The sequence below is a fragment of the Heterodontus francisci genome, chromosome 6 (assembly GCF_036365525.1).
Source record: "Heterodontus francisci isolate sHetFra1 chromosome 6, sHetFra1.hap1, whole genome shotgun sequence".
Classification (NCBI taxonomy): Eukaryota; Metazoa; Chordata; class Chondrichthyes; order Heterodontiformes; family Heterodontidae; genus Heterodontus; species Heterodontus francisci.
This window is the reverse complement of record NC_090376.1, coordinates 79,913,653-79,927,228: the sequence shown is the minus strand read 5'-3', so window position 1 is coordinate 79,927,228 and position 13,576 is coordinate 79,913,653. Positions and strand designations below refer to the sequence as shown.

Here is a 13,576-nt window from a genome sequence, read left to right as displayed (position 1 = left end):
GTGCGCAGCTTGGCGCAGTCTGATGACGTATGCCGCCGGCAGCGTTGTCAGGAATCACTTTGAAAAAAAAAAATTACCTCAGCAGGAACAAAGATCCTAGGCAGCCATGGAAATGGGCAAATGGAAGAGAAACGTCCCCAAAAAAGAACCACATAATTATTGCGATGCCCAAAAAAGGGGCAATTTTACTCAGTTTTAGGATTTGTGAATGAATGAGAAATGCATGTTTTTTTTCTGTATCTTATATTTTCTCTTGACCCTTTTAATGAAATGCACTTTTCTCAATTCGCATTTCTTTCTGCTGGGTGTGGAGGTGTCATGCTAGGGCCTTACCTGCCAAGAATGAGGCACATTAATTTTGTCATGAACATTGATTTTAAACTGTTACTGGAGCGAAGAAAGGACTTCTTAAACAGATCAGACTTGGCTGGAAAAGATATTTGCAAATTAACAGACAGTGATTGAAAGGACAAAGAACCATTCCCTGAAACATTCAACCCACAATGGCCCTTGATCAGCAGGTAGGTAAGAGCAGCATTCCAAAGACTGCGAAGGTGATACAATGCAAGACATGATCAGACCAGTTAGTCACATGACTAACCTGCTTGGCAACCTGGGTTTTTCTAAATTGTACAAACAATTTGAGCTGAGAGTGCCCGTTGGTCCTGGACTGAGAAGATCTCTCCTGTCTGCTCCCATCTCTTTCTCACAAGCCTCTGAATCCAAGGAAGACACATAAACCCCAAGAGAGAAAAGTTTCCTACAGCGAACAAGGTTTAAGAAGAATACTGGGCCCCAACAAAAAGCAAGATCTACCTACAATCAAGGACTCTACAGTGAGCTTGAAGAACTGTAACAAAAACCCTTCAGATATTGCCTCAAACTTTTCCACTTTATTTTTCTTCTGCTATTTTCTGTCTCTATTTGCATGTGTGTATCACGTATGCATGCTAGCATGGGCGCGTCGTGTATCCGTTAACTGAATTTTTTCTTTAAACTTCAGAAAGCCTGTTTGTGCTGGTTTCTTTGCCTTATAATTGGACAGCAGTGAACAAGGATTCACCAAAGGGGAGCTAAAAAGTGTGTTTAAAAATAAAACCCTGTTACAGTAAGACCAGGTGAAGTCTGAAAGGGAACCCTAGACCTCTTTCTCAACTGGTCATAACAACTGTATCATCAGAGAATAATTAGTAATAATATACAAGTACTGGATATGATGAGGAAGGCAAGTTATAAGTTGGAGTTATTAGCAAAATTCAATGATATTATACAGTACTCTGACAGAATTTTATATTTTGTCAATCATTTAGCAATCTACACTATTGAAACAGTTGGGCCAAATGACTTTTCCCATTTCTTACCTCCTTATGAAATAAAGACAACAGCCGCAGTGGAATGTAATGCTGAATCCAGGTACCGTATAACATACCAAAATTGAAAATTGTTTTCAACTTGCCCTATTGCAATTTACTTGTAAGATTCTTGAACAAGGACACAAATGACTGAGAATTACTAGCTGCAACCAGTCACATATTACCTTTCTGATATATCTTTGGATTCAGCAGCCTTTTGAAAATCTTCTGTCAGACATATAGCAGAGGTTTTAGCAGGAGTCAAAGATTGTTTAACAAAAGATTGCTTGACATCGAGCATTTCTGTTAAAACAAAAAGAGTATTAGGGTTAGGAATTTGTCGGTGCCTGGTTTCAGGCACAAAGGCAGTGATGCAGCCCCAATGTGCACCCGAACCCGGAGGCCAGCCCAAAATTGGGCCTCGAACCTCATTAATATTAACTGAGTGAGCTGCCGGCGCATGTGGCGCTTCCACAGAGAGCTTTCCCATTTGAACAAAAATTAACATTCGATCACTTGCCTTGGCAACAGCAGCCCAAAACTAAGTCCCATGGCGTTAGGGTGGAGGGGCAAGGAGGGGATGCCCAGTTGGGATACTGTGGGGTCAGAAGAGCACTCCTATGGATGCTCTTTGCTGCCAGCCAAGTTTTTACTCGTAAAGTGTTTCACAGGTCTAAGCAGACAAAAATGGACACTGAGACAAAGAATGGGATAAGGGGTGACAAAAAGCTTTTTCAAAGATGTTGGCTTTAAAGAGGTGGTAAAGGAGGATAGGGAAATAGAGAGGTGGAGGGGATTAAGGAGGGAATTCCAGAGCGTGATGCTTAGCCAGCTGAAGGCACAGCTACCAATGGTGAGGTGAAGGGAGGACAGAATGCATAAGACATCACAGCCATAGGAATGGAGAGTACAGGACAAGGAGTGATTGTAGGGCTGAAAGAGCTTATTAAGATGGAAAGGGCAGGACCACGAAGGGATTTGAGCACAAGGAGAAGAATTTTAAATTGAAGGCATGATGAAGTGCGAGATAATGTGGGTCAGCAAGGACAGGATTGATGGGTGATCGAGACTTGGTGCAGGATAGGATATGAGCAGCAGCGTTTTGAATGAGCTGAGGTTTAGAGAGCATTGATATGGGAGGTCGGCCAGGAGAGTGTTAGAATCGTTGAGTCTGGAGGTGACAAAGGCATGAAGGAAAGTTTCAGCAGCAGGTGGGCATTAAGTAGAGGAGGAGGAAGTAGGTGGTCTTTGTGATGGAGAGGATATGTAAAGGCTTAGCTTTAGTTTAATAGGAGGCAAAGCTAAGCTCCCAACATAGGATTCGAGAGCTAGCAATTCACACAAAAATCACAGAAGTTTATAGCACAGAAAAGGTGCTTTTTAATCCAGTGTGCCTGTGCCAGTTTTTCACTGGAGCAATCTAAAATCATTTACTCTGCCTTCCTCTCTCCGTGTAGCCCTATACTTCTGCCACTTCAAATATATATCCACTTTCCCCTAAAAGATGTAGGGAGCAAAATTAGTCTCTGCCAAGAGTGCGAAACAGGCCCGAAGCGAATCAGAAGCCTATTTTTCACTGCGCTTGATCTTCTTTTCACTTAAAGTTCACAGAACAATGGTTCAAACTATTTTTGAAATTTGTTTCCTAGTCTCACTGTCGCTTTTACCTGGCTTGAAATTAAAAATATTTTCCAAGTCATTGGAAAATAAAAACTGGTGCAGTGAAAAACTGACTGCCGATTTGCAACAAGCTCATTTCATACTGTTGGCATAAATTAATTTCACTCTCACAGTACTGTCTGTCTCAACTATTCCTTATGACAAAGCATTCCTTCACAGGTTCACAAGATAATTACAGACCATTTGAGTATCTAAATTCATCTATCTGGAAGCACCCAAGTTACCCCCCACTCCATTGCAGCATTTAATTCCAGTTTTTGCACCACTACTATATGTGGAAGTCCATTCCAAATGTTGGTCACACTCTGTGTGAAGAAATATTATTGATTCTCTGTGTGCAGAACTTACTGATATCAGTCCTAACAATTTAGTTTGAACCATGCACTACTCCCATAACGTAATTTAAGGTAGTATTCGAGATCTATTTTTTACATACCTCTGTAAGATCATGTCTCAAGACAGCTGCTTTCCAGCTGAAAAGCCTGCATTTCTCTAGTCTTTCCATATATCTCATCAGGGCTCTTCTCGGCATTGGATCCAGTGTTTGAATGTCTCCCTTGTGTCTCGGTGACCAGAACAGGACACATTACTCAAGGTGCGGTCTGACCAGAGCAATGTACAGTTTGATCACTACTTTCTCTGACTTATGTTTTTTTTTTGACTATGCAGTTCCATACTCTACTGGCTTTCTTCGTTGCTCTGTATTGCTTGGGCATGTATAGTGTAGGGTCTACTAGACTACCTGGTCTCTTTCCACTTCACCTATAGCTATTTCAACACCATTTATGCAGTGTGGCTTGCCTATTTTCCAATCCTATTATTTTTAAATTCATTCTTGGGTGTGGGCATCGCTAGTAAGGCCGATACTTATTGCCCCTTTCTAGTTTTCCTCAAAAGTGGTGGTGGGTGGCCTTCTTGAACCGTTGCAGTCCATGTAATGAAGGTGCCCCCCAAAATGCTGTTAAGTAGGTAGTTCCAGGATTTTGACCTAGCAACTATGAAGGAACAGCAATAAGTCAGGATGGTGTGTGACTTTCAAGGTAACTTGAAGGTAATAGCGTTCCCATGAATTTACTGCCCTTGTCCTTTAGAGTGGTGAAGGTCTTGGACTTGGGAGGTGCTGCAACTTGATGCAGTATATGCTGAAGATGGTTTTTTTTGTTCTTTCATGGGATGTGGGCATCGCTGGGACCAGCACTTGTTGCCCATCCCTAATTCCCCTTGACAACTGAATGGCTTGCTCGGCCATTTCAGAGGGCAGTTGAGAGTCAACCACATTGCTGTGGGTCTGGAGACACATATAGGCCAGACTGGTAAGAACGACAGATTTCCTTCCCTAAAGGACATTAGTGAACCAGATGGGTTTTTACGACAATCGATGATAGTTACACGGCACCATTACTGAGACTAGCTTTTAATTCCAGATTTTAATTCATTAATTGAATTTAAATTCCACCAGCTGCTGTGGTGAGATTTGAACCCATGTACCCATGGAATTAGCCTGGGCCTCTGGATTACTAGTCCAGTGACATTACAACTACGCCACCATCTTCGCAAACACAGTCGCCACTGTGTGCCTACGGTAAAGGGAGTGGATGTTTAGGCTAGTGCATGAAGTGCCGATCAAGCGGACTGCTTTGTCTGGGATGGTGAGTGCTGTTGCAGCTGCAACCATCCAGGCAAGTGGAGAGTATTCCATCACACTGCTGATGTGTGTCTTATAGGTAGTGGAAACGTGTTGGGATGTTAGGAGGTGAGTAACTTGCCACAAAGTCTCTGACCTGCTCTTGTAGCTACAGTATTTATTCCGCTGGTCTAGTTGAATTTCTGGCCAATGGGGACACCCCAGGATGTTAATGATAAACGACTCAGTGATGGTAATGCCATTGAATGTCAAGGGGAGATGGTTAGGCTCTCTTTTGGTGGAGGTGGTAATTTTCCAGCACTTGTATAGAGTGAATGTTGCTTGCCACTTACCAGCCCTAGCCTGGATGCACATATGGACTGTTTCATTATCTCAGGGATTATGAATGGAGCTAAACACTGTGCAATAATCAGCTAACAGCCCCACTTCTGACCTTTTGACAGAGGGAAGGTTATTAATGAAGCAGCTGAAAATAATTCAACCTAGGATGCTACCCTAAGAAACTCCTTCAGTAATGTCCTGGGCTGAGATGATTGACCTCCAACAACCATAAACAAATATGAACCCCCAAGCAGCTTGCTGGCAAAGAGGCTTTGAATTTCAGGCCACCCTCAGGTAGGTTGCTAAAGGGGAAGGGGATACAATCAGGAGGGGTCAATCGGGTCATCAAGATGCAGGTCAAGGCAGCAACCAGGAGGGGAGGTTACGGCAGTGATTGGGAGGGGTAGGCTGACAGTGACTGTGGTTTTAATGTGGGGTCAGGAGCAGCACTCTTACTCCTCCCAGATCCAAAGTCAGGTAAATATATTTTTCACACTTTTTTGGCGGTGGCTTGCAGCAGTCCCTTTAAGGATGCCAGGTGCATTCAGGGCAACAAAGTTTTGTACAAGGAAATCAAAAAGGCTTTAGGCTCCTTATTTACATATGCAAAGGGTCAAACACCAGCTTCAGGATTGAGCCCTGGACCAATACCAATTTTTGTCTATACTAACATGGTGGGTGATGCACTTCCAACTTGTAATGAGTGCACACTTCCTGTCCATGATATTGCCTGTTTTGTGCCTGAAAATCAGGTGTGGCACTGTCAAATTTTTAGGCCTCTGAGTCTCGGTTATTTATGAAAATAAGAAACAATAGTAACCCCAACAACGAAGCCTGGGGCACTTCAACCAGTACTTTCGCACACCTAACACCACAACCCCTCCCCACCCTAAGTCTTTTTAAAGCGTACTCACTGCTTTCTACCTTCAATCAGTTTCTTATCGACTCCCACTGTTTACGCTGAATCTCCTCCAGACCTTTGAATTTTTCTAATAGCCTCAGTTATGTGGAGAGACTAAAGAAGCTGGAATTTTCTCCTTAAAGCAGAGATTGGGAGATTTAATTGAGGTGCTCAAATTATGAGGTGTTTTGCTAGAATAAATAACGAGAAACTGTTTCCACTGTGGGTCAGTAAACCAGAGGACACAGCTTTAAGATAATTGGCAAAAGAACCAGATGGGCGATGAGGTTAATTAAGCTGTTATGATTTGGAATGCACTGTGAAAGGGTGGTAGAAGTAGATTCAAAAGTAACTCTCGAAAGGTAATTGGATATGTACTCAAAAAGGAAAATTTCACAGGGCTGGGGAAACAGCAGGGTAGTGAGACTAATTGCAGAGCTCGTTCAAAGAGCCTGCACAGGCACAATGGGCTTAATGGCCTCTCTATGTGCTGTAAGCTTCTATGAGTCTATGACTAGTCAAATGCCTTTTGGAAATCTTGGTACACTATGTCATAGGGCATTTCACACTTGGGATGTTACTTCCTCAAAGAGAGGAAGTTGGTCAGGCATGATCTTCCCTATCTGAATCCTTGTTAGCTATTCGTTCCTAAGTTGCTATGATATAGATACTCCTCATTTATATCTGATCGATTCAATTATTTTTCATGGAATGAAGGCTAGACTAATGGGTATGCCTTTGTCTGTTTTATCATTTTTGAATATGATCACGGCACTGGCCTGCTTCCAATCTACTGGTATCATCTTAGTCACCAGTGACTCCCTCAAAATGATATTTAGTGCCTCAACAATTTCTTTGCTAGTCTCTTTCAGCACTTTGGCATAATTACTATATATCTGTGATTTTTTTTTGCATCGAGTCCTTCTGGCTGCCTAATATTTCCATTTCATTTATATCGCGGTCCTTAACTTCAGTTAGTTCTGTTTGGGAAAGAAATGTTGCTCATACCTTCCCTTATGAATATTTGAAGGAAACAGTCATTCAGAATATTGACTATCTTCTGTTCACCCTCCATTTTCGTTCCATTTGTATCCTTTATGGTTTTCACTCCTTTTTCTCAACATATCTCTCCTTTGTTGAACCATTTCTATCTCCATGGGGGTGAATTTCCGTGGGGTTTAATAGCATTAACATCATTTTCCAGGCTTTCCGTGGCTCTACTACTGATGTTACCCAGGCGAGTGGGAAAACTCCTGTGGAAATTCATCCCAGTGGAGATAGAAATGCTTAGGCAAAGGAGACAGGCATGGAGAGAAAATCAGACATGAGGACAGAAAAAATTTTGGGCACTTAAGGAGATGGGGCAAGAGAGAATTTGACACAGAGAGAGAGAGGGAGAGGAAGCGGCGGGGAGATAGAGGGACTTTCAGCAACATTGATAGGCACAGAACCACAGATACACACAGGAATAAGAGGGGCAGTGTCAGCTTGGATAAAACATTGGCTTAAAGACAGAACACAGCAAGTTATGGTAAATGGTTGTTTTTTACACTGGAGTATGGTAGACAGTGGTGTTCTCCAAGAGTCAATGCTAGGACAACTGTTTTTTTGATATATATAAATGACTTGGATATTGGAATACAGAGTAAAATTTCAAAATTTGTCATGATACCAAATTTAGAGGAGTGGCAAACAGTAAGGACGATACCAATCGACTGCAACAGGACATATAGGTAGGATAGCAGAATGGGCAAATATGTGGCAGATGGAATTTAATACTGTGAATTGTAAGGTGATGCATTTTGGCAGAAGGGATAGGAAGAGCCAATACATACTTAATGACACAGTTCTAAAGAGTGTGCAGGGACAGAGGGACCTGGGGGTTCATCTTTAAAAGTGACAGGACATATTGAGAGACTGGTTAGCAAAGCATATGGGATCTTGGGCTTCATAAATAAATGTGCTGTGTACAAAAGCAGGGAAGTTATGCTGAATTTTTATAAAGCTCTGGTGATGCCACAACTAGAGTATTGCGTCCAATTCTGATCACCACACTTTAGGAAGGATGTGAAGCTCCTTGAGAGGGTGCAGAGCAGATTTACCAGAATGGTTCCGGGGTGAGAGTTAGAATGGTGAAACTGGGGTTTTCCTCCTCGGAGTAAAGGAGGTTGACGGGGGAATCTGATAGAGGTGTACAAGATTAAGACAGGTTTAGATAAGGTCGACAAAGGAAGACTGTTCCCATTAGTTGACCGTACAAGGAATAGGGGACACAGATTTAAGGTTTTGGGCAAGAGATACAGGGAGGATATGAGGAAGAACTTTTTTTACGCAGCAAGTGGTAATGACCTGGAACTCGCTGCCTACGAGAGTGGTAGAATGGAGACTATCAATAATTTCAAAAGGAAATTGGATAGGAACTTGAGAGAAATAAACCTGCAGGGCTACGGGGATAGAGCAGGGAAATGGGACTGACTGGATGGCCGAGTGGCCTCCTTCTCTCTATGACTCTGAGATAGAGAACAATAGATAAATAGCACCTGTCAGGTTAGAGAGAAGAGAACCATAAATACACATGGGAATAAGGGAAAATTCAGCCACACAAAAGCACTAGGATTGGTTTCAGTTATTTCAAATGAAGTTGTGGAGCTGCCCAACAGGATGTGCTTATAAAACATGAAAATAAAATCAATTTGCCCCAGAGCTTTAAGATTTTGCTCCAATAAAAGTAGTTGTGCCCATCCCTGCACCTACACCAACCTCTCTGCACTCCTATCCTTACTCAATCTCACACTTCACATATACTCTCCCACATACAATCTGAGACCCCATACCAGTACTGTGAGAATTTATGTTGCCATCCAAATGCTTCCAAATCCCAGGGCTTCTCTGAAGCTGAATATCAGTCACTTGCCAAAATACCCTTATAAAATTGTACAATAGCATGAGCTATACACTATTATCCAGGGATGAGATAAGTGAACCAAAGTATATTTAGCAATATTTTTATACATTATAATTTCCAATGGAACAAATAAAAGCAATTTTGGAGGCACTGGTCTTTGAACTTCGCCTCTCAACACATTCACACAGACACACCATTTAACATCTAGCAAAAAAGAAAACCTAGCAGTAAATTAATGTGAATCACATTGCCTTATGTTTTCCTATCATTCCAATAACTAAAAGTTGTCAAGGGTAATTTCATACCGCATACCTGTTTCTCTACCTTTCTCTCTTTCTTTCATTTTCTCAGTTTGCTCATTTTCACTACTTAGCTCATTTTGTTGAGGCTTGCAGAGGTTTTCATCATTGTCTCTGTTATTTTCTTCTTTAATTGTCTGCAACACTGATTTTTTTTCATTGAGATCACGTACCAGAATCCTATAGTAAGGTAACATTTATGATCAGAGATAGATACACATACAAATCTAAGGACAACATATAATCCATATATAATAGCTAAGCCTGACCAATTATATTTTATTGTTCCCATTGATAGCCGCATTTTCGCCTTTGGGACACCTCACCAAAACAAAGGACTTCCTTTCCATACCTTCTTTTCAGCCTAAGTGTTTTTTTTTATTCCTTCTATTTCTTTCTAACAGCTGTAAACAAAAATCCCTTTTTTTCCAGTTAACCGGTAGTGTAAGTGTGTGCGCGTGTGCGTGAGGCTAGGATAAATAAGGGGCTTTAATATTTCAATTTGTGTGTATGTTTTACTTTATTATTGGTTAAGACTTGGTTTATAATAAATAGATAATTTTGTTGTTTATTAAAGAAACCTGGTTGGTGTGTTTTATTCTGGGGACAAATAGAGTATCTGATTGACTATTTTGGAAGTGGGAAAATTTAAATATATGTTGTCACCTGTGGAGAAGTGGGACTGAATTAACAGTTCACACTTCCCGCCTCAGTCGTAACACTACTTGGATTTTAGCAAGGTTCCACCTGGCAAACTAGGCAGAAAATTAAAAGCCTATGAGATCCAAGGGCAAGTGGCAAGTTGGATCCAAAATTCATATTACTTATCAAAATCACTTAGAGAGCCCGGACTGCAAGGTTTGAGCTTTGTTGACCATTGTGCCATCCTTTAGATAAAATGTTCAACTGCTCCCCCCCACACCCACCCCACCCCCAGCCAGGACCTTAAAAGAATCCTCAACGCTATTTGAAGATCAGGTGGTTTCTGCTGATATCTTGGTCAACAAGAGACCAAAGGAAGATGTTAAAATCAGGGTTAAGGCTTAGGGGACTCTCTCAACCACACTGGTGTTAGTTAGAGCTTTTGTTTCCGACGTCACTTCTACATTTTGCCCACAATCCTCAAGCTGTGATGATGGATCTCAAATATGGGCTAAAGGAAGCCTTTTCATTGCATACTGAGGGACTCCAAACTATGAAGGAGACTGTTTGTTTGGACAAATATCTTTTATATCAGAAGCTTACCTGCATTGGGACTTTGCTGTCACTGTGGAGACAAAATACCACAGTGCTCTTTTCCTCTTCTCAGTGTGACCCCTAAGAACTCTGTCCAAGCTATAGGAGGCATCTACCAGAACCAATATCACTCAATAATTGTGGCTGATCCCCTTGTATCTTCTTTCTGCCATGCACAACCTAAGTACTATGCATGGAGCACCTACCATCATAGCCCACTGGCTACCCCATTATTCAAGATGGTGAGTGAAGCACACGAGATACACGTATTATTATTATTATTTAGGAAAAGAAGCACCACAACTTTTACAGGAATGCCAGGAACATACAACTTGAGGATCTCTCTTACAATGTAATCCAACACATCATTGGTACAAAAATCTAGTATGATGGACAATAGTGGATATTGGTGCATTGCACCTGTAATATACGTCAAAGCAGACCATGTGGACGATCTGACAAGACTATTGACTAATCTCCCTAGACAGTTACTTTTCTGATGGCATTTTCACTTCACCAGTGGAGTCCTGATTCCTTCATGGGTTGTCAAGTGTTCTTCTAAAATGGTAATGGCCACTTCAACAAATTAAGTGCATGTAGGTGAGTTATCCAAAAAGACAAGAAAGGGATTTATATAAATTGGTATTAGTACGTATATTGTGAAGCAGGAGGCAGCTGCAGACATGATTTTAAAAGAGTCCTACAAATGTGGGTGCAATATTACTGCAGACTATTTTATATTATCGCATGACTATATGCGTGGATGTTAGAAATTTTAAAAGATTTTGGCATTCTGCCTATGTCAGACTTATATGCAGTGCTTTTCCAACTACTTTGTTGCGCTAGGAGATTACAGAAAATTAAAACTCACCAGCCCCATGGAATTCTGAATTGCATGGTATGACTTCAACTACAGTCTTGAAGATTTAGAATTTGATCCTCTGACCAAGTTAGATCTTTTTCTGTGCCTTGTCACCATGACAATATCTTGCTCTTTGAGCAATGAACTGAATTTTACTTTTGACACTTTGTTCATTTATTCCTATCACTGCTCACACATTTTCCCTTCCTTCACATGTTGATAATGATATAGCTGTTCCTAGGAAAGTGTTTTGATGCTTGATGAAATGTTTCTCAAGAAAGAAAAGCTCAGATTGAGTGGAGCATGGCCAGTGTTTTTTCTGGACAACATTTTGGGCTGAATTTTACCAGCTCGTTGCCGATGGCAGGGCACACGCGCAGGATTTGCTCCGTGGAACTGCTGCAATATTAAACGCGGTGGCTCATTTACATGGCCGGGGCGGACTGTCGCCCCCCACCCCGATGATGTGGAGGGTGGGCAATCCGTCCCCAGCTTCTGGCACCACTGCGCAGGCACCGGTGCCATTTTGAAAGGGCTTAGAGCCCTAAATGACAATTTAAATTTTTAAAGAAACAGAATTTTTAAAAACAGAATAAAATTATTGCAACCCTCTCCCATCCCCCCATGACCTAAAAATTTATTACATGCTCTCTCCCCCATAAAAATAACTTACCTTGCGATCCCAACCTTCCCCCACCAAAGTTAATGAATTGTTGAACTTTACCCCTTCCCACTACCCCCAGACCAATCATAAAGGTTTGATACCGTTTCCCCTCCCCCGCCATCGCCCTGAAAACTTACTTATTACCCCTCCCCATCAGTGTTCCGCCACACTTCACTGGTCGGGGATTGGACGATGTGGGAGTGCTGTCCACCGACCATAATATGGGAGCGGGACCGTGGGTGCACCCAAGTAAATAATTATTCTTTCATTTGCATTCATTAACATATGGAAATGTTGGTCCCGTCACCGAGCAGCGGGGCGGCCGCCATGAGACCCCCCTGCCGCCAGTAATATGGGACGGCGCCTTCCCAGCATCAAGGCACGTGGTGGGCCTCTCACGGAGGCATTTTCCACGTCCCCCCCACCACCCCTGCCATGACCCCTGACGTCCGGGCTGGGGGGGGGGGGGGGGGTGGGGTGGTGTTGGTAAAATTCAGCCCTTTGTTGTCTTCTTCTATCATTTTATAATGTTGCTCATTTGCATTCACCAGCATTATTTTTGATATATTATATGATATTTAACTCAGATAGTAGATTTTGCTAGTGACAACTAAATTTTTGATTAGCTGTCTCAACTTAACTGAAGTGTTTTAAGATAAACATTTTATTAAACTCCTGCATTTATTTTCAAATTGTAACTATAACCTAGTACCATGAAGCCTGCAACTTTCAGCACTCCTAATCCAGAAGAAACAACTCTTATTTATATAATGTCCTACATCACAGACTTGTATTTATTTTCTCCTCAGATTTTTAAAAAGTGTGTGCATTTAAGACTCTGTTTGGAAATAGTGTGCCTTTAAGACTGAGCACAGGTGCCAGCTGTGGTCCTAGGCCACAGCAGGAGAGAGGTCACATGATATAATGTTTCAATTTGACTGTGTGTATAACTGGCAAAACCAGTCTGAACCAGACTCACCAGCGAAGCGTGCTGAAAAGAGCTGTTTATTCTCTCTCAGCAGAAATTCTACAAGGACCTACAGGTTCAATCAGATGCTTAAAGAAGAAATAACCCTTTTAAGAGACCATTTGGTATTGCTGAAGGAACTGTTGATGCTTGTTGCAGCTGAAGAGTTTGAATGCCTATCAAAAACAGACTGCTTCATCAAATCCAAGTGAAGACTTCGAGTAGCATTTGATTATATTCACATTAGAATACCTCATTCATCAGGAACGTAACCCACAAAGACTTACTTGTTTATTTATTCTGAACAAACAGCTAAATTTTTTTTAAAACACCACTTTTAAAACTGGTTAACTGTGATTTTTGAATGTATGCGTGTGAATCGGGGAGTTAGATTAAAATAAGAAGTTATAAGGTCTTTAGACATCGGTTTATCTTAATAGTGTTTAAGATCTAGTTTTTTAATAAATCGTTAATTTGTTGTTGTCTAAAGATACCTGTTTTGGTCTGTTTTATTCCGGGGGTTACTAGAGTGTTTAATTTGACTGTTTTCCAGTAGAGTGGGAAAAGTTTAATAATATGCTGCGATTTGTGAAGTGACGGGACTGAATTGACTGTGCGTTGCTCCCGCCATGGTCATAACACCCATCATATCCTATCCTCAGAATGGCACAAATCAATGTACAAATCAATGGATTACTTCAGAAATTACTGTTGTAATATGTGGCAAATATGACAACACAAAAA

General features: G+C 41.4%; 1 protein-coding gene across 3 annotated transcripts in view; it reads right to left on the bottom strand.

Moving 5' to 3' along the window:
- The window catches only part of LOC137371406 (coiled-coil domain-containing protein 81-like), a 125,571-nt gene that overhangs the window by 91,253 nt on the left and 20,742 nt on the right, over window positions 1-13,576 (bottom strand). For all 3 annotated transcript variants that reach the window (XM_068033965.1, XM_068033966.1, XM_068033967.1), the window contains 2 exons: window positions 9,117-9,283; window positions 1,538-1,655 (listed from right to left, as the gene is read on the bottom strand). In XM_068033965.1, coding sequence (XP_067890066.1) covers window positions 1,538-1,655; window positions 9,117-9,283 — 285 coding nt within the window. The remainder of the gene's footprint in view (window positions 1-1,537; window positions 1,656-9,116; window positions 9,284-13,576) is intronic.